General features: G+C 44.6%; 1 protein-coding gene across 6 annotated transcripts in view; it reads left to right on the top strand.

Annotated features, from left to right (window-relative positions):
- Positions 1 to 20,290, top strand: part of Wwox (WW domain containing oxidoreductase) — an 875,116-nt gene that overhangs the window by 149,607 nt on the left and 705,219 nt on the right. The window contains exons 6-7 of one of the 6 annotated variants that reach the window (XM_048792600.1): positions 11,117 to 11,192; positions 13,744 to 14,799. The exons of 3 other annotated variants lie outside the window; for them this stretch is intronic. In XM_048792600.1, the coding sequence (XP_048648557.1) occupies positions 11,117 to 11,192; positions 13,744 to 13,766 (99 nt within the window). In that variant the 3' untranslated portion in view covers positions 13,767 to 14,799. 2 more of the 6 variants (XM_048792602.1, XM_048792598.1) reach the window with 2 other exon arrangements.

The raw sequence follows: 20,290 nt of genomic DNA, 5'->3' as shown, positions 1-20,290 counted from the left end.
TGTTCATTCCCATCCATGGTATTAATCCTTATTCATTTTAAAAAATCTGCTAACGGAAATATTTCCATTCAGCTCATTAATCAATTGTGATTTTCATTCCCTTGTTTTGTAAAAGCTGTTGCAATAAATACTTTTTTTTCACAAGGCGAAAATCCAAGAGATGGATGCAGCCAGCGTAATTAATTGCACCCAGTTACAGGAGATCAGCAAGTTTGTGAGATTCACATGCTGCTATACCATATGGTTGCCCAGTAGGCGAAAAATTTGATTAATGTTTTGAAGTAGATTTTTTTCAGCAAATATTACAGCCCCAGATGAGGTGGTTTTTTCCCCTTTTTACTTTCCAGTATTGTTAGGCTTAGCCGAAGGAACCAATCCTCTGATTTAAAGCTTAATAATATTGTGATTCAGTGAAAACTTAACATGCGATAAAAATTACAGTCCTCCTGTCTCTTGTGGATCCAGAAAAAGAATACATTATGTCTTTGTAATTAAGTAAAATGTAATTGTTGGATTCTAGAACTAGATTCTTTTTCCCCCTAAAAAGGGAAAATAACTAGTTTCAATTGATGCATTTTTGATTTTTGATTTATAAGCAATATATTTGGGCAGACTTTTAAAATTAAAAGGGAACAGCAAAAAACAAAACAAAAAAGCAAACACACAAACAGAAAAAAGAAAACAAAAGAAGAGAAAAGGCTCAGAGAGCTCCTTAATGCTGCATGTACCTGACCCTCATGAGTACCACAGGGTGTCAGAGGCAAGTCCAAGGTGTTCTGCTCTTCTTAAGGGATATCCGCTTTATAAGCCCTCGACATGTTCTTAGGTAATTTACCTTTACTTAAAAAAAAAAAAAAAAAAAAAAAAAAAAACTTCAGATTTTAAAATCAAGCTGACCAGAATCTTGGTTTTTGTGTGTGAGCTGCTTGTCATGCGGAGTACCCATCCCTTATGGTAGTGGCTTCTCTCCCCTTAAAGAGGAAGGGAACAGCCATGTGGTGATGTAACTGGACAAGGTGTGGCAGACCTGACCTGGGCCACTCAAAACATCTGCATGGAGTTTAGAAAACAGGTCAGGACTGGCCAGAAAACACCTCTCTACTGGGGTGAACCAAGTCTGATGCTTCCTACAGTTGAGCTTTTCTATTTTTCATTTCTTTTAAAACCCTTGTTTCTTATTGTTATGCAAGGTATGACTCACCTTAAACCTAAGTCTGTGGAAAGAAGCTGCCAGTGTAAGTATTTGGAGCATGATCTTTAACCAGGTGGCCACCTCTTTTCAAATGCTTAGTCTTGGCAAATACTAAATTTTCTCTTTTAGAGATACAAAAGTTACTTTACCTTTTACCCCTCTGAGTAGTCCAGAGAGACACGTAGTTCAACAGGAACTGTCTCATCACTGTGGAACAAAACAGTTCTGTGTGCTGTCATTTCTTAGAAGTGGCATGATTATTGCTGTGTGTTCTGTTTTGTTTCTATTGCAGTTTAGGGCCCTAAGTGTGCTTGCTCTGTCTTCAGTGGTTCAGCCAGGGACAGTGTCAATCAATATGCAGGCTGAAAGGGAAGAGGCCAGGAAAAGGGTCCCTCTGCTCTGATTTTGACTTGCAAAGTCAGATCTTAGCAAGAAGGTTAGATTGGTTTTTATAATTTTATTGGAATAGGTTTCTAATCTTTTTTCTCTAATTATTATTATAAAGATTAGTTTTGTAAGAATTATTCACAAAAGCTTGAAAAGAAGGATCTCAGGTGTGTTCTAATTTATTATGCCAGTGCAGAGAAATTAGTGCAGCCTGTCTTTTCCTAAGTTTGAGATGAAATTCTTTGATTTTTCATTATTTTAATACAGATTTTAAGGTAAAGCAGTTTTAAGGACATAATTTAAGATCAACGTTTCCCTAAGATTTAACTCACATTTTTTCCCCTTAATTTAGCCATTCCTACTGAGTATTTTAAGCAACTTAAGCAACATTTTTTTGACTGCCTTTTGCATTCAAGACACTTTGTGTGGTCATCTCCAATTACAGCTCAGTTTTTAAATGAAAAGAGGAAACACTTTTTAATTTTTATTTAATATGGCAGGTGAAACACGAACAATGTATGATCAGTTGGCAGGAGACTGTGTGTTGAATTATTTATGAGTTACCTTTTTTCCTTCAGCAACACGTACATATATGAAATTCATTACAGAGTGATAGGGTGAATGTCGCCGGGGCTCTGAGGAGGATGTGCACCTTATCACAATGAAAGCCACATTTGTTCCAGCGACTGGTTCGAGGGTGGCCTGAGTATGGTGTAGGTGGCTTCTCTCCACAATGCAGTGTTTTCTCTGTAAAGGAGAAGGCTGCATTTCTTGCCCTCCTCTCACTACAGAGCATATGCCACCTGATTTCTCCAGGACAGTGTCCTGAGCCTTTCTTCCCTATAAGGAGCCAGACAGCACTTGCACAATCTCCCTTTATCCTACGTATTTTGCTTCCCTGGATATAATCCTTCTGGAGAGAGAATTCCCAGAATATCGGTTCATTTATACAGAACCTCCTTTTATGTGAAGTGATCACGTTGGGTCTTGATTTATAGGGCCTCTCATAGAGTATCCGTACTCAGAGAGACTGATTCACAGGCAAGTCGCTGTCAGTTGGGTGGGAGATAGCTACAATTTTCAAGTGAGGAAAAAAGTCCAAACGGAAAAGACAAATAACATCATCTTGGGAGTAGGAAGAAAAAAATTACCCTCAAGGTCTCTCCCCGCTTGAGATTGTTGAGTGTTGCCCTGCAAAGGCCCCCACCCCCTCTCAGTGGGAAGGCTCTGCTCTTCTCACCAGCCCTCAGTGAGTGTCCATGTGGGGCAGCTGTCGGGGAGTGTGGGAGGGTCCAGCCCCACGCAGCGCTGGCAGAGGAACTTTGCCAGTCTGCTTCTTCCCAGCTCCAGGCCATGCTGACGTTGAACTTGAACACATGAGAGCTAAAGATTTCTTTTAAGGCGTGTTTAGTGATTTGTTTTCAGAGTGCTAAGTTGGCAGGAATAAAACCTCAGCAAGGAGAGTTGATTTTTGATGACCCCAAAAATGCACGTCCTGGAGTGATTTAGTAAAGCGGAATGGGCTGCGATTGTTCCACATCAGAGAAAGTGAACCGGGTCCCGGAATTACTTGCTAATGAAAAAAGGAATTAAAAAAATAAAAAGAGCGTTTAGCTTCAGGGCAGCAGACGGAGCGGGGCGGCCGCTCTTCCTATGTTGACCCCGTGGAGAAACCTCCAGCCTTGGGGTCCCATGTGGTGCTTTCCCAAGAGGAGCACCCCTGTCCTGTGGCAGGGCACAGGAAAAAAGCTACCTTTCCCTGCAGGTAAAGGAGTCCTCTTAGAGCAAGGGGAAGGAGAAGACACCCAGCTCTCCACGCCCAGATCCCAATTCTAAAATCACAGCCACTCTGGTATTTTCAAAATAAAACTATGTTGGAAGCTTCAGTGGTACGAAGTCTCACTTTGCTTTACCCCCTCGAGGATGGTTTGGTTCTCTTGAGGTCTTGAGTAAGGTGTCAGGGGCTACAGAGAGGGACAGAGTTTACCAGACAGGTGTTTGTAAAAGTTTTCCCAGCCTCCAGTGTGAGTCTCAGCCTCACAAATTTAAGAATGTTCACCGACGTTTCCAAGAGTCGCTTGATTGTTATTTTGGTGACGAATGAGGTCATTGCGTTGTTTTTATAATCAAGTACATCAGCCCATGAGTTCAGTTCCAGGGTATAAAAGTCACCCTCCTTTAATTTTAACGTGGGACAGATAGATTTTCATTCCTCCTTCTCTCTTTCTGTACTTTCCCCCCTCTACGGTTTGGTTAGCTACCTGGTGACAGTCTTTCCCTCACATCCCTCTTTTGGGATGTCTGCATTTGAAATTCAGTCAGAGGCCTGGGGCTTGGTCCGACAAAGCCCTCCTGGCAGCGGGGCCTCGGGAGCACTCTGAGTAGACAGGTCAATATCTGCCCACGTGTTTATTTGTAATTAAAGCTAAGATGCCCGAGAATGGCTTTACCATTAATCCCGAACCCCAGTGTCGTTTCCTGGTGAATGATGTATGATGGTTTGCTTTGTGCGGCCTCTGAAAGGGAATCGTGCTGGCCGCATTGTTACAGAGCAGCGTTCCTGTAGGGCCCGGTTTCCACCGTCTCAAGCTGCTGCTGTTCGGTAAATCTGTCACAAGGGTCTGCGAGGCCCCGTATTTATGAAGCGAGTGTAGAGTGGTCAGTCTAAAAAGCTCCTTAGCGCAGTACTTTGAATTTTAAATTACACACATAATTCAAAGGTAATGTAACTTGCCGTGTCGGACTTTAGTCCATTCCGTTAAATGGAGAAAAATGACTGACGTGAAGAATGACTTATTGATTCTTGGTGGGAAAATGACTTCTGTAATATAGGAAGTATGGTAAAAGGAATAGCTTAATTATTTAGGGAGCACTTTTCAAAATATGCTTTTACAGCAGTACAAATTGTATATATACAAACTGTTCAACTAGGTTCTTTTTTTTAATTCTTTGGTCAGGGAAAGTTATGAGAAGGCTTATGTTATTTAGTTGCTCAAAGTTTAATTTTGCTTAAACTCTTATAGGATATAACTAAGAAAGACAGATGGAGCACCGAGAAGTTTCTAAACCACTTTGAAAATACGGCTTGTTCTGATTGACAACTTTTTTTTTTTTTTTTTTTTAACTTATAAGGTTAGTGTTATGGAAGCCAAGATTTACAAAATTCTCTCTCTCTCTCTCTCTCTCTCTGGTTTATGATGTTTTTCAACAGTGTCATGAACTTACTTAATCTGATTTCATCAAGTAAATATATGGGAAGTTGAGATGACATTTTTTAATCTGGCATATGAAGAAATATTCATAAAATATCAGATAAAATATTTATTTTGGCCTTTTGCTTCTGATCTCTTTTGATTCCATGTGTACTCTTTGCACAAGGACCGCAGCCTAATGTTATTTTGACTGCATTTCACAGTGTTGGCAGCCTTTCAGATAAACAGCATATTTGTGGTTAATTGGTTGAACATGTTTTATAATTATAATTATATTAAAACCTTAATGTGCTTGAACATTTGCCCACTGAAGGCCACTTGCAGGAACTAAGCTATGTTTCTGTCATTACAACTGAGCTGGCTGGTGGCTGACATTCAGCTTTTGAGGCAGGATAAGGAACCTGGGAATACGTAGAGGCCCCTTCTCGTTTCTGCTGGAGACGGCTGTTTGGGTGGTTTTAGAAGCTGACCATGAAACTTGCCTTCTGGTAGTAACTTGGATCCCCAGGTTTCCATCTGTGGGCTAATGTTTCTTCATCAAAAAGGATTGCTTTGGCTTTTTATCCGAGTCGCACAAGGGTTATTTAAAAAAAAAAATAGCACTTTATCAAGTTGGAGCAAATTTCCAAGGCCACCAGGGGGTAGGGCAAGTCACCAAAGACCATAGCTTGGAACCAGGCAAGCCACCATCTTTGAGCAGAGTCTGATAGCTAACTGTGGGCGGGGCCAGGGGGCTGGGGCAGGGGGCATTGCCTCTGTGCGCTGAGGAGATGCCTTCTCATTGATACAGAAGCCCGGTGGACTGAGCAGCAGAGGATTCCCACATCTTCTGGGTATCAGGTCAACCATAGGAGGCACCTGTCCCTGTGTAATAGTCTAAATCAGGTTCTGTGAGCATTTTTTTTTTTTTCTGGTGTGACCAGTGAGATGAGGATGGTTTTACATTTATAAATGGTATTTTAAAAAATCAAAAGAATATTTTGTATCACATAAACATATATGAAATGCAAGTTTTGTCAGTAAAGTGTCATTGGAACTTGGCCATGCTCTCGTGTCTGTGTCTTGTTTATGCTCTTTTCATCCTACTTATTTCTGGACCCCTGTAGAAAAGTTTGCCACCCACTGAACTGCTGAGGCCCTTCAGTTCCTGCCTCTCACCAAACTGATGGTGCCCTTAGGACAGGGCCTTCTCCTGTCTCAGTGTTTGGACCAAAATGAGAGACGGTGGCTGGCCAGTTGAACGAAAGAGTGACCACAGTACAGCTGTGGGAAGAGAGATGCCTGTCATTTTCTTATCTTTGGTCTAACAACTGAACAGAGTTTATGAAACTTGAAAATCTGTTTGCAAACATGTTTGAATTGATTTTTATGGTCTTTTAATTAACTCAATAAAAATGGTAACAACACAGCAATTTCAAGAAAATAACAGAGCCAAGTATTTTTTATAGCTATGCATGCAATCCCCGTTACACCCACACACAGTATTTATATGGTCCAAATAACTATCTTTTGGACCTAGAATACTTCAAATTAGGATTAACTCAAATGATTGCTCCATATATATACATATATAAAATGTATAATTTTTTTTTAAAGGAAGAGAAAAATCTTTTTTTTTTTTTTTTTTTTACATGATGGAGCAATCCTGAATCCTGGAACTGCTCGATAAGGCAGGAATTCCATTTAGTTTAAATGTGTTCTTACCCTAAAATGTTCGGAGTGCCCAAAGGATTCAGACAGGTCTAAGTTGGGTAGCTGAACACTCAGGTGATCAAAGTGCTTGGTAAGGAATTTACAGATGTGTTAGAATGGTGAGGATGCCAATTCAGAATCTTCAGGCCAGTGATCTGGGCCAAAGGTACCCTGCCAGGATGTTCAGAAGTTTCAGAGCCTCGTGGAGAACCCCCTTGGTGGGCATGCTCTGGTTAAGCCCTGCTCTGCCTGCCACTTTAACCCCCAAGATGTCAGAGCCTGCCTTCTTCTCACTGATGTGGGCTACTTTCTTCTTGGACTTTGGAGTCAGACTGCGGACACCCCACCCTGCCCCCATCTTAACTTTGTGGCTGCAGGCGAATGGCCTCACCTCTTTGAGCCACTAGTTAACTCAGATGCAAAGCAGGGATCTTACACCTACCTCTGAGGGTTGTGGCAGGAATCAGGAAGGAGGACATTTGTGAGACTCCCAGGGAGTTGCGTGGTGCATAGTTAGCAGGTGGTGAAGGTTAATTATTTTTGCTTTCTCTCCTGCCACTTTTTATAACTGAGTGCTGGCGTCTTGTGACACAGACGTCTAGCGGCATCTTTCTCCTCTGTGTATCACCTGGCACTGTTTTACTAGGTTATGTGTCCTCCATTCCTCCTTCCACTCCTACCTCCGCCTCTACCCTCTTCCTTCCAGTGGTTCTAAGATGTATGGTCAGTCATCTTCTCCTCTAAGCAGGAGTGGACAGTGGGATGTTCTTTCCACTTCCATGCTGGTGGAGAGTGTTGAGCAGGAAGCATTTCACAGACTGCAGACCTTTGGTTCCAGCCTGCTCTGGTCAGCTCTGGTAGGAGCTCATCCAAGTGCAAAAGAACCTTTGTTTTCATTCAAGATCTTTTATGTTAGTCTGTTTTCTGTTGCCAATAATGCAGTGCCACAGACTGAGTAAATTATAAGAAAAGCAAGTTTATTTTGGCTCAGGGTTCTTCTTGAAGGTTGAAGGGCCACATCTGGCAATGGTCTCCTTGCTGGCAGAGTCCAGGTGGCACAGAGTATCACACGTCTAGGGACGTGGAGCACACCTGTGTGTTCTCTGGTCTGTCTCTTCTTATAAAGCTACCGGTGTTCCATCATGGGGGCCCCATCCTGATACCCTCCTTTAATCCTGACCACTTTCTATATGCCCCACTTGTGAACATACTATCTGGATTAAGTTTCTACCCTCCTAACATCGTACGGTGGGAATAAAACTCCAACTTGGGTTTTGGAGGACAAATGGTATTAAACCATAACACCTTCCTAAAAAGTGGCTCACAGCCTTCTTCAGGATTTCTCCATGCTTTGCAGTTTTCTTCCCACAGAGTCCTGTCCTTGAGCCTCTACCCATCCCTCTGCTGCTGGCCCGTGGGTGAGGTGGCTCCTTTTTCTCCTTTTCTGTGTTGGAGCCTTAAGTACTGTCCTCCCACGAGAGCTGACCACCTTCAGTGACTTCCTGACCACTTGTCCAGTTTAATTTTTGCTGGCCCTGACTCAGCATCTCTGAGCCAAGTCCAGAGCTTAGGTTGGAGAAACAGAGGTGTGGAGGCCCACCTCCTGCCTTAAAAAGCTTGCAACCGGTGAGCCCCATCCATGCAAGAAAACTGGGGTTCACTCTCTGCCGTGGCTGGGGCTCACCTTTCTTCCCTTCCCTGATCTGGCCAGTTTCCACATGACTGATGAGATTTGGTTCTGTTGTATGTGTGGCTCCTTAATTGTTTTTGTTTTACACTCACCTCACTGGATTACACTGATCTCTGTGTATATGTGTCCCCCACTGGTCAATGGAGATCCTAATCCAGCTGTCAACACACACGTAATAATACCTCTCTGTGAAGGGGCAGTGTGACATGATGTTCCAGCATGAGGAAAACACATGTGAGTGCACACATGAGCACACTTTTAGGGAAGGGGAGGAAGGGAGGGGGAGGGGAAGGGAGTGGGAGGGGAGGAGGGAGAGAGAGAAGACAGAACCCAACAGTGTTTTTTGAGGGATTACATGGAGGAGTGATGAACGAATGGGTCAAGAACAAGATCTGGCCCAAGGAAGACAGATGGCTTTGTAGACGGCTCCTGCAGGAAGACCTGGAGGAATTCAGGAGTCTCCTGTCCTCTTGGCCTTGGTCAGAACCACAGCTCTCACTTCTTCCCAGGTCATGTCTGAAGATGTGTTATCTGTAGATTCACCGATTAAATATGCTGGGACAGAGGGAGTGGCAAGGATCAATTTGTGCCAAAGCATGCCAGTCAACTGACATGCTGTCATTTTCTGGATACAGAGGAAAGGGCGTTGGTGACTTGGAGAGCAGCTCCCAGGAACCACTGGAGACTCTCTAGGCAGGATCTCAGAGGAGATGTCATGTTTTTCTCCAGTGCCGGGGTTCATGTTGTCAGGATGAGGCACTGCATGCCTCAGCGTCCCGTGAGGACCTTCCAGAACACACATCTCTGGGCTCCACCTGCAAGGTTTTCATTTCAGAGCTTCTATAGTGGGATCCAAAGATCTGCATTTCAAGCAAGTTACCAGGTGACGTCAGTGATGCTGGTTTGGGTGTCACATGGGCCAAGCGTCTTTTGCAGCTAATTGGCAAGGTCTCTGCCATCCACAAGTTCTTTTGGCATCACCAGGAGAGACTCTCATTTTCTGACTATAAAATGCACCAAAGTTACTTTAGAGAAATGCTTTTGCCATCAGTGCTTTTAAAATAGCTCTCCAAAGTGAAAAGACTTAAGATTCTTTTGTTGAGATAATTTCTTTGTAAATATGAATTCTATATCACATTTTGAAAATGGGTCAGGCCCTTATTTTGCTCAATTTTGTGTTTTTCGTTATTTCCTACATAAATTGGATGTACCTGCCTTAGATGTCACTTTGTGGTAATAATACTTTTCTACATTTAAAAAAAAACAACCCTGAAATGAAAATGTAACTTAGTCTTATTATTGTAATCTCCCTGTGCCTTTCGCATGGATCATTTGTTTGTGAACTGGTTATTTCAGGAAGGGCTCAAAGGTAATTTCATGGTTTATAGCATTTATATTGGCGCCTTTAATAAGCAAAACATATTGTTTTCTAATACATGAAAAAAGGAATTCGTATGTATGTGTGTGTATATATAAATATATATAATTTTCATTTTCTAATATTACATGTGTATCAAATTCAAGACATTGAGAACAACCATGTAAAGAAATTATACTTCTTTACACAAGGGAAATATGGAAGTTGTGTAATGCAAAAATAAATAAATAAATAAAAACATTTGCAGGCTTATGAGATGATTTTATTTTTAATGAATCCAAATGATAGCAGGGAGCTGCTGTGGTGTTTGTGCATTGTACAGCAATTCATATCTAAAAATACAGTAACATATGGCTTTGTTATTATTTAGTTTAGGAATTTATGTACCTAAAGGAGTTTTCAGAGCTCTGGGTCTCATTCGGGTGCTGTACACAGCAACTCAACAAGACAAGCTGGAGCCGGGAGTTTCTCATCCCCCGATTATTAAGACTTGACCAGTTCACTTTTAAGTTGGTGTTATGAAGCTCAAGAGCGTTTTTGCATATGCTAATGTTCCTCTTCCCTCTTTCTTATTATCTTGTAGAAGGCTGAATTGGTGAGGTTTTTTTTTTTTTTTTTCTTTTTTTTGGCCCAATAAAAATATGTCTTCTCCCTGCATGGGAGAAGAGCACAGGCTTCTTTTTCTAGTCCTGCAGTGCGGTGACCTCCAGCCTCTGGGGTTGCTTGATGTCCTGGGGAGTCATTGACACCCACACGCTCCTGATCACAAGGCCTCTCCCTCCTGTCCAGATTGTGTTTGTTTTATGGCTCTCACAGGGAGCATGCAGCTGTGTCAATCTGAGAATGGTTTCGGTGCTGCTTTGATCTTTGCGTGGATCAACAGTTGCTTGGGTCCCTGAACCCTGTTCCATGGCCCCATATTTCTTGGATTTTTCCATTTTCTGCTAATTATGGCATTGCACAGGGAGCCTGCCAACAGCATCCCCCACAACGTTGGGTGGAGAATTTGGAAAAAAAATACGCCCTGAGTCTGTCATTTGTAGAACTATATTAAGGAGTGATTTCCATTTGATGCCAAAAAATATAACATTTAGTTTCCTCCTAAGAGACAGTCTGACAATTTCAAGTAGATTCTGGAGTCAGATCAATTTGAACACACTGTGGACTGAATGAATGTTTTTTTTTTTCCTAACTAATGCAGTGTATTTTTTTAATAAACTCCTCAGGAGTTCCATCCTTCCACCAAACATGGATGGCACCATGTGAGAGACGGCATGCTGGGTGGATAGAGTGTAGTGTTTGTTTTTTTTTCAATCAACAAGTAGGGTGTCCATAGAGACCTACGCATGGGGAAATACAAAATTCATGGTCCCTGCCCTAATAATATGTTGGGAAGGATAAAACCCTTGCTTTTGAAAGCCTTAAATGTGGAACAAAGAAGCCAATATGATTTGGGAAGGAGCCATCTTTTCATATGGGGTGACCATGAATGGCTTATAGAACTATGCCTTAATGCCAAGAGAGGATCTGGAGCTAAGAGATGAGACGTCATCTCTCATCTCTAGGCAAGAGGACTGCCATTGAAGACCACGTTTGACAGAGTACATAAACCTTCAGGCATCCAGGTTTGGAGAGATGTGGGTATGTATCTTGAGTCTGCCCCTTATGGCCCAAGCAATCTGGAAAGTTTGCTTAGTCTTTGGGACTCAGTATTCTCACCTATAAAGGGGGATTAATAACCATCTCTACCTCCTAGATTGTGAGGATCAACCAGAACCACACATGGAATTGTTGAACACTGTCCCTGGGCTGTAGTGAGTGGTCAGTAAATGTTGGCTTCTCCGCCTACACTGTAGCTTCTGTTGTCTTCTTCCCCCTTCTTCCTCCTCCTTTTTCTTCTTCTTCCTCCTTTCTCTTGATCAAGGTTTACATCAGAAAAGATAAGTAGGGTTTTAGGTGGCTTGCTGGTTTGGCAGGAGCCTAGGGGACATGAAGGCGAGCATCTCCAAGTTAAGCTAAGCAGCAGGTCCCTGAGATCTGGGGTGGGCCTCTGTTCTCACTAGCTTGTCAGGGACCCAGCAGAGTGGAAGCAAAGGCTCTGGGCTGGAGGATTTTGAACCCCAGGATGGCCCTGTGGATGCTACTCAGTGGGGGCCACAAGGGGACTTGTTACGTGGGGCGTTTGATGGGAACTGGAGGTTCCATTGTGCTCTGGAATTCCCCAGTGAGCTCTCCTCCCGCTGTGCCTGGCTCTTGGTCACCCTGGAGTCTTTGGCATACACATGTTCTGCAGGACAAAAGTGTAAGGAACCTGCCTTTATTAATAAAAACAAGAAAGGGAAGGAATAGATGGTCCTGAAAGTACAAACCAACATCCTGAGTCAATTTACAGTGTTGCTGCTTTCTTCCACATCTGTTCAGCTGTGGCCGGAAAAACCATTTCTTATCAAGCAAGTCATCAAGGCTGAGATCTAAGGACTTGGTTAAGGTTTGGGCCTGCTGTGTGTCAAGACAAGGCAGGCGCCATCTTACCAAGTCCAGGATGTGCTGCCGTCTAGATGGCTCAGCGACAATGACAGCTGCCCATCACAGAAAAGGCTGAGAAACATGCATTACCACGTTACTCGTCAATGGCAGTACTTAAAACAAAAGGAACTGAGCAGAAATTAGGAGCAAGCTTTATTTTTTCCCCAGCAGTAATCAGGAAGTCTATTCAATTTTCGCTTCTTTTTAAAAAGTAAATTAATCTTCTAGAAGGTATCTCCATTTAGGAATAATTTTCTGGGCAGTCTTTACAATTCTCTCTCTCTCTCTTCCTCTGACATCTCTGAATAGTTCTCTATGCAGTGGCGTTACTAATGGCCTGACTGTTTCAGGAAATGATTCATTACTGTATAATTTCAATTCAGTAACCATTTTCAGCTACCCAATAAATTTAAATCCTTTACTATCAAGATAACATTTTTTTCTCCTGTCACTGAAATATAACGATTGGAAACCATTTTTAGAAGTTGACCCTGTTTGAGATGGCTCTTAGAGATCTGTCTTTCACACCAGCATATGCCTCATAGGGTATCTCCTAGAGATCCTTCCACATCATGACAGAAGGAGAAGTAACATAGATGCATGCAACTTCCTGATATTCCCTTGCAGTGTCATCCTGTAATTTATTTCCGTATTCATGGTGTGTTGATGAATGTCTGGTTGTTTTCATTATTTTGTGATTACAAATACCATAATGAGCAACCTTGTACACATTTTATGTGACCTGCCTATCAGTGGTAGAAGTGTCAGTGGAAGTGGGATCCAGAGGTCAGTTCCTAGAAGTAGGAACAAAAGCCACCTACAGTTGTGATTTTGATACTGTTGAGGACGAGGCAGCTTACATGACCCCTGTGTTACTCTCCCCTCCTTTTCTTTTCTTCTCCCTTCCCACCACTTCCTTCTATCCTTCCTTGCCTGGTAACACACACTGGGAACTTAGCAGCACAGGGCCGTCATCACCACCTCCTACACCCCCATCTGAATTTCTGTCTCTTCCATGGTTATGGGTTTGCAGTCCTCTTGACTGTAGATGGCTGTGGGCCTGACTCCATGGCTTGATTCACATCGACAATGGATCCTTTGGTCTGTGAACAGGGCCTTCCAGCGGCTATCATGCTCCTGCCTTGCCAGGGAGATGCCCTGAAGAGTAAAGGAGCAGGGAGCTGGTGTCCTCCTGTCCCTCCAGCTTCCCCTCACAGTGGCCAGGAGGATGGAGCCTCTGCATGTGTCCTGGGACCACTGTGAAGAGAAACCAGCATCTGAGGAAAAGCAGCAGTGAGAAAGACGACGCTTGAAGTCTCTGATCCCGGGATATTTAGCCCCCAGACGGATGGAAGCCCGTGTTGTGAGACTGAACAAATCTGTGTCTTCTGAGAAACACAAGCCCAAGAGCCCCTCCCCCGCCCCTTTTTTTTAATGGATGGAGTGGTGCTCTCCTGTTTTTGGTAATGGTATAGTGACAGAATGCCCTCCGCCCACCACTTGGGTGTCCAAGGAGTGCTGTGGTACCATGCAGCCCACATTAAACAAGCAGCCCTTGAGGGATGATGGTTCAAGTTAGTTTGAAATGAGAAATTGCCAGTGACCTGAAACCTGTCATTATTAACCTTGCGGTACAACTCTCATTTTTTATTTTCTTTTTTTTCAGTGGGAAGAAAGGCTCATCGATGAAAGTTGGCCGAGTTCTTTTTGTTTAAGTTAAGTGGTTGGACCACCAAGAAGCGTTTCTCCCCTGTGTCTGGGAACAGGCCTAATAGGGATGTCCTTCACATGGGCCACGTGTGCTTGCATACTCCACAGTGTGTTTGCACACTCCACAGTGTGTTCAGCCATGTCTATGTCAACACTCGCTACAGAGGCTGCATGGAGCAGTGTCTCTGAGTCACCACGAAGGCTTCCGAAGGAATTGCCTTCTAGTAATTCTTGTTTTTATGGCTTAAATACATTTACATTTAACAAAAGGCTTCTCTTTCCTTCTTTCATATACAAATAGGAACAGCAACCAAAGGAAAACTCAAGGTAGGAAGAATTTGGGAAAACGTGTTATAGAATAATGATATCCATGATATCCCTGGAGATTTTATGGTAGAAGATTCTGGAATGGTGACTCCACCTCATTCTAGATGCAGCTCCATGGGTTGTTCTGTGAATGTCATAAAGCAGGGAGTAACATAAGTCCCCAGGATTGCATGAGAGTTCATCTGGGCACTCTTCCCAAAGACGGGCCTCCCGTGTGGTCTCAGCTATTCACTCTATTTATGTTATTTCACTGTGCTGGGCTTGTTTCCATCTGTGGCCAGCAGGGGCATTTCTTACTCCAGATCCAGGAATCAAGAAATTATCTTTGCACAATTCAGCTAGCCCCACTCCTTCCCACAGTCCCCAGCGAGCCCCACTCCTTCCCACAATCCCCAGCGAGCCCCACTCCTTCCAACAATCCCCAGTGAGCCCCATTCTTTCCCACAAGTCTCAGCCCCATTCCTCCCCAGTCCCCAGCCGGCTTCTTCCCACAATTCCAAGTGAGCCTCACTCCATCCCATGATCCCCTTCTCCCCACAGCTCCTGGTGGACACCATTTGTATGCTGTGACTGCTAGTTGCCCACTGTGTCTCTCACTGTTGGCCTCCAGGTATTGTCTTTATCATGACCCAATTGCTCCCTCCAGAGGCTTTTCTTGAGAGTTTCCTGTGACAGCTGTCCATCATATCTGTGTCGGATAATGGTAAGAAGCCAACAATATCTCCAGCTTCTTGATCCTGGACCATATTTCTTTTTGTTGGGATGCATGTGCTTTGGCTTCTTGGTGGAACTTGACTCACCAATAACTTAAGCAGAGAGTGTTATAAAAGGTTTCTTTGTATGAAGTAAGGAAATAAATGTTTGTTCACTGCTGCTCCTTCGTTGCTGCTGCAGTGCTTGATTTGCAATAAATACTGTGGAACAACTGTACTGAGTACTCTGGTAGACTGAATAACTGACCCTGATGATAATCCAGATCCTAATCCCTGGAACCTGTGAATTTTATCTTGCTGAACAGGGACTTTGTGATCAGGGGAAGGGTCTTTGGTGCAGAGATGGTCCTGCATTATCCAGGTGGAATTTAAGTGCTGTCATAAGTATTCTCTCGTTTGTGTGCTCGCTCGCTCGCTTGTGCTCTCTCTCGCGCGCGTGTGCACTCTTTTTGTGTGTTTGTGTATGTGTGTGTGTGGTAGTTCTGGGGATTAAACCCAGGGCCTTGCACATGCTGGGCAAGGACTTCACCACTAAGCTACACCTCTAGCTCTATTTATTTTTTTGATTTTGAGACAGGGTCTCACTTAATTGCCCAGGCAGTCCTTGAATGTGTGGTCTACCTTCCTCAACCTCCTGAGAAGCTGAAATTCCAGATGTGTGCCAGAGTGCCTGGCTCAGAGAAGGGAGGGGGGATGTGACTTGAGAAGAGGAGGAGAGCTGTGTGACAGTATGAGCAGAGGGGGAAGAGACAGTGCAACTATGAGCTAAGAATGTAGAGGCTTCTAGAAGCTGAAAGAGGCGAGGAATGCATCCTCCTCTAGAGCTTTCAGAAGGACCCAGCTCTGTGGACAGCTTGAGTTTAGCCCCACAAAACTCATTTTGCACTTTCGGCTTCCAGAACTGTAGGAGAATAGAACCATGTTGTTTAAGCCCTTGTGTTTGTGGCTATTGTTACAGCTGCTGTTGGAAGCTAATACAATTACAAATGACAAGATTTGCATGTGCTGTCCTCAACACTCCTTGCCTCTTTCTGATTGCTTCCTTTCTTGTTGTACTTCCCCATTACAGCATTCAGTAACATGTAATTACTTTATGTCTGAAAGTTGAAGATTGTATTTATTTTCTTTTTCAAAATCACCATCTGAGTCGGCAGAATTTTGGGTTTTGTCATGCACCTGGATCACAGGTTTCAGGTCCACGAATAGATCCCACATGAGCCATGCTGGGTTGCAGTGACTGATGCGAAAAGGGAGTCTACTGGCACCTGCCTCAGCTAGGATTTGACTGACTCCACCGGAGGCAAAGGCCTGTCATGTCCCCTGAGACCTTGACTGCATCCGTCTTTCCTTGAGCCGTAGCCTTGGCTGTCCTACTTTCAAGCCATCTTCCTGGGTAGGAGGAGGGGAAGGCGCAGTTCACCCCACGGATTTCTTCAGTATGTCTGTGGCCACCCAGAGCTGCAAGGAAGTTGCAGAAGGTGGTGATTTGTACTGGGCGCCCAGAATTAAACTGGGGAGCTAATGAAAAGAACGGAGAGGATGATGAGAGGGGCGCCCATCACATCCTTGGCCATCGCGACTGTGGCTGTGGAGTCAGACGGGTGCCCAAATTGGAGTCCTGGCTCTGCCACTTGGGCTCTGGTGTGCTCCTTAACTACTCTGAGTGTTCCCCTCATAACATAGATTGAGCACTGGAGCTGGGGTAAGATTGTGGGAGGGTTAAATCAGACCCTGCGTGTGAAGTGCTCTAAACTTGGTCTGGGCATCATGGAGCAGGCAGATATCATGTCTGCTGTGGTCGTCATGGTCATTGTCTCAGTCCTCCCATCCTCCTCCTTCCCCTTTTCTTCTGTTTTCTCCTCCTCCTCCATCGTCCTCCCCACTGGCATCCCCCATAGATCGCCCCTAAACATGTAACCCCACATCCGTTTTCTGTGGCCACGCATCCAAACATAATTCTGCAGTTTCTGCAAGAGTGCTCATTTATTGTTTCCTTCTTCCGGGGACTCCTTTAGCCCCACCTAGAAACCACTGAAATGTCACTTCAACAGTCTGTGGCTCTTCTGGAGACTCCAGTCTGGCTTATAATGCTGTAACTTGTCTCCCCTGCCTGGCATACACACCCTCACGCACACTGGCATGCTGCAGTCCGGCTGCAGCAAAATAACCCGGAGGGGTGACGAACAACTTGTGTACATTGATACAGCAGGAGTGGGAGCCATTTATTGTAGGACAGGAGGGGTATATATACATTCCACATAGCTTATCTAATTAACATAAACTAGATACAGCAGTCAACCAATAAGGAATCTCCACACTTAATGACTCGCTGGAGTTACTTCACAAACCACTCCCTCTGGCAAAATGCCAGGCGCCATCTTGACTTGTTTACAGACCCTAACATTTCCCCCTTTTGTTTAATTTAAATAACGACCATAGTGGTTTTTACACAAACACCATAAACAATCTGCTACAAGCAGAAGGGGAGGATAAAAAATTGCCACAATACCAAGCCAATTGATGGCTCCATGCAGAAGCCCTTGGAAAAATTATACCGGCAATGACACCGTTAGCAAAGATACTGAGTTACAATTTGTTGTAGATTACAGTTTGTTGTCTCAGCCCAGGTAAAGCAGTGTCTCAATAGATTAACTCACAGTCCAGGTAAGTTCTGCAGGCAGCTAGCTTAAATCACAGTCCAGGTAAGTTCTGCAGGCAGCTAGCTTGATCCGAAGTTTCGTCCGGTTCTCAGCAACACTGGAAATTCTTCCACCCTCGTCCTCACCAGCATTGGGATGAAGGCAGGAACTCCAGCAATGATGTTAAAGAAAATCCTGTAGTATTCCAGCAGGTGCTAAGAAAACAACCTTCTGAACAATTTAGTACATTATCTCAAGGTTTTTTCCATTTGAAATAAGCCTTAATAGTGCTCATTACTCATTAGCTTCCAGGTGTGGGAGAACCATTGTAGTTACTGGCCTTGGAAATGATCAAACTTCAGGGACGCAGGCTGTCTTCTGCCTGCAGTGTCCTGGGCAGCCCCAGATGGCCCCGGGGAGAGTCCGCGGAGTGTTCCGGACTCAAACTGCCACTGGGCACAGGGAGCAAGAGCCTGAGAGACTGTGCCTCTGGGTCAGGTTTGGATTTGGGCTCTCACAGTGGTGTCCTGCTCCCCGGGCGGCGCTGAAGAGCCGGCTGCCGCTGCTTGGAAAGTCCTTGCTGCGCCATGACCAGCTCGTGCATGTGGCAGCCGCCGTGCTGATTCATGCACCCTCCGGTAACGAAAAGTATTTTTCCTGATAATCCTCCTTCTTCTGAACTTTCTTTTTCTTTCTGACTAGAGTTCCTGGGCTCTTATCAACACATGCCCTAACTGCTCTTGGTTCCACTGGGGTGCCTTCTTCCCTTAGTAATTTACTTAACACCCCTTCCATATTTTCATCACAAAGACAATACAATACATTGAGACAAAACAAGACACAAACATACTGTATCAATCTTTTCGATTTTCTCAAAATGGCCATTTTTCCTCTCGCCATATCTGCCTAGGGACAAGCAGATTTGCTCCCATCCTATCTAGGGACGGGCAGCTTTTTTTTTTGTCACTTACCCCCGAGTGTCCCGGGGCTCCCCATATGGGCCACCATCTGCCGCAGTCCAGCTGCAGCAAAATAACCCGGGGGTGACGAACAACTTGTGTACATTGATACAGCAGGAGTGGGAGCCGTTTATTGTAGGACAGGAGGGGTATATATACATTCCACACAGCTTATCTTAATTAGCATAAACTAGATACAGCAGTCAACCAATAAGGAATCTCCACACTTAATGACTCGCTGGAGTTACTTCACAAACCACTCCCTCTGGCAAAATGCCAGGCGCCATCTTGACTTGTTTACAGACCCTAACACTGGCATGCAACGTTTGTCCATCTGGTGAATTAATATTCCAGTGAATAACAATCACAAGCCTACTGTATACCCCAGTTTGCTTTCACTCTGAGAGCAAGGCCGATGACCAGACTGATGTCTTTGCCTGTCAAGAGGACTTCCTGATTGACGTGGACCAGAGCTTCAACATTCACGGTCAGCAAAGGCTGCTGAAGCTTCTGGAGAGTGATGACCCTCGTTGTGGAGACCAAGCCGCGCATCTGAGGGCAGGGGCACCCTTGTGGGCGATCTGGACAGAGGCCAGGCTTGGCGTAAGAGTGTATGGAAGATCTTGTGGTTTCAGGGAGGATTTGGGGGACCCATGTGGTTTCAGGGAAGATTTAGGGTCCTTGAAATTCTGACTTAATTTGTGATTTGGGAGTAGTGATTCCAGAAGACTTGGTAATAGGTAGAAGACTTGAGAGTGGGGAATCGGGCATCCTGTGCATTCAAAAGAGGAAAAGGTATGGTTTGAGTCATCTCTGGCAGCTCTGTAGGCATTTGTCACATCTTGGCAGCACATGGTTGGACTAGGTATTGTGCTATTGCCCATCTTCCCTTCCCTGTACATTTTAAGCTGATTTTTTTCGGGTTTTTTTTTGTTTGGGTTTTTTTTTTTTTTTTGGTAATACAATACCCAGTGTATAGGAACAAATAAATCCCCTTTTTGATCTGAGCAATGGCCACTTGGCAGGTTACAGCTAGGAGAACTCAGTTCCTGCCACAAACTCTGGGGTGGAGGATTTCTAAATGTCAGAGGGAGAAGGTGAGCTGAGAGGTTCTGAGCTGTCACTCTGTCATCCCTAGGAGCAGGGAGCAGGCGCTGGGGCCTTTGGGGTTGTGGGGCTCCTGAGCTGTTTCCCTGCAGGCGAAGGCGGGGGGCGGTCACTGCTTCCTGACCACAATGCTGGCAGAGTGAGGGAGTGGAGACCTGAGGACTGGAGAGTATGGAGAGGCCTGGGGGGCCTGGACTGGGCACCCCACAAGGCTCCTGTCTGTAGGAGACGTGACACATGGGGAAGGGCCAGGATGGAGATCCAAGCAGGGACTCCTGTCTGGTTTATAATGCTGTAACTTGTTTAAAGGGGGGAAATGTGTCCATGTTCTGTGTGTGTAATAAAAATTATTTTAAAAAGTGGCCTGGGGGTATTAGTTTTCTATGACTGCCGTAACAGATTACCTCAATGTTAGTGACTTAAAACAGCACAAATCTATTTTCTTTTAGTTCTGGAGGTCAGAAGTCCAACACGGGCCTCACTGGACCCAAATCAAGGTGTGGGCAGGGTTGTGCTCTGTCTGGAGGCCCCAGGGAGGATCCGTTTCCCTGCCTTTTCCAGTTTACGGAGCCTGCCAGCGATCCTTGGCTCCCGGCCCCTTCCTACGTCTCCAAGCAACACCCGCCAGTTCTCAAAGGGCTCTGGCTCCAATTGGTTCTCTCCCTCCTCCTACTCTTCTCCTTTTAAAGGACTCTTGTGATCACAGTGGACCCTGTGGGAAGTCAGAGATGACCTTACTTTTAGGTCAGCGGGTTAGC

This window comes from Marmota marmota, unplaced genomic scaffold (assembly GCF_001458135.2).
Source record: "Marmota marmota marmota unplaced genomic scaffold, marMar, whole genome shotgun sequence".
Taxonomy (NCBI): domain Eukaryota; kingdom Metazoa; phylum Chordata; class Mammalia; order Rodentia; family Sciuridae; genus Marmota; species Marmota marmota.
The sequence above is the reverse complement of the archived record's forward strand: the minus strand, read 5'-3'. Positions and strand labels throughout refer to the sequence as shown.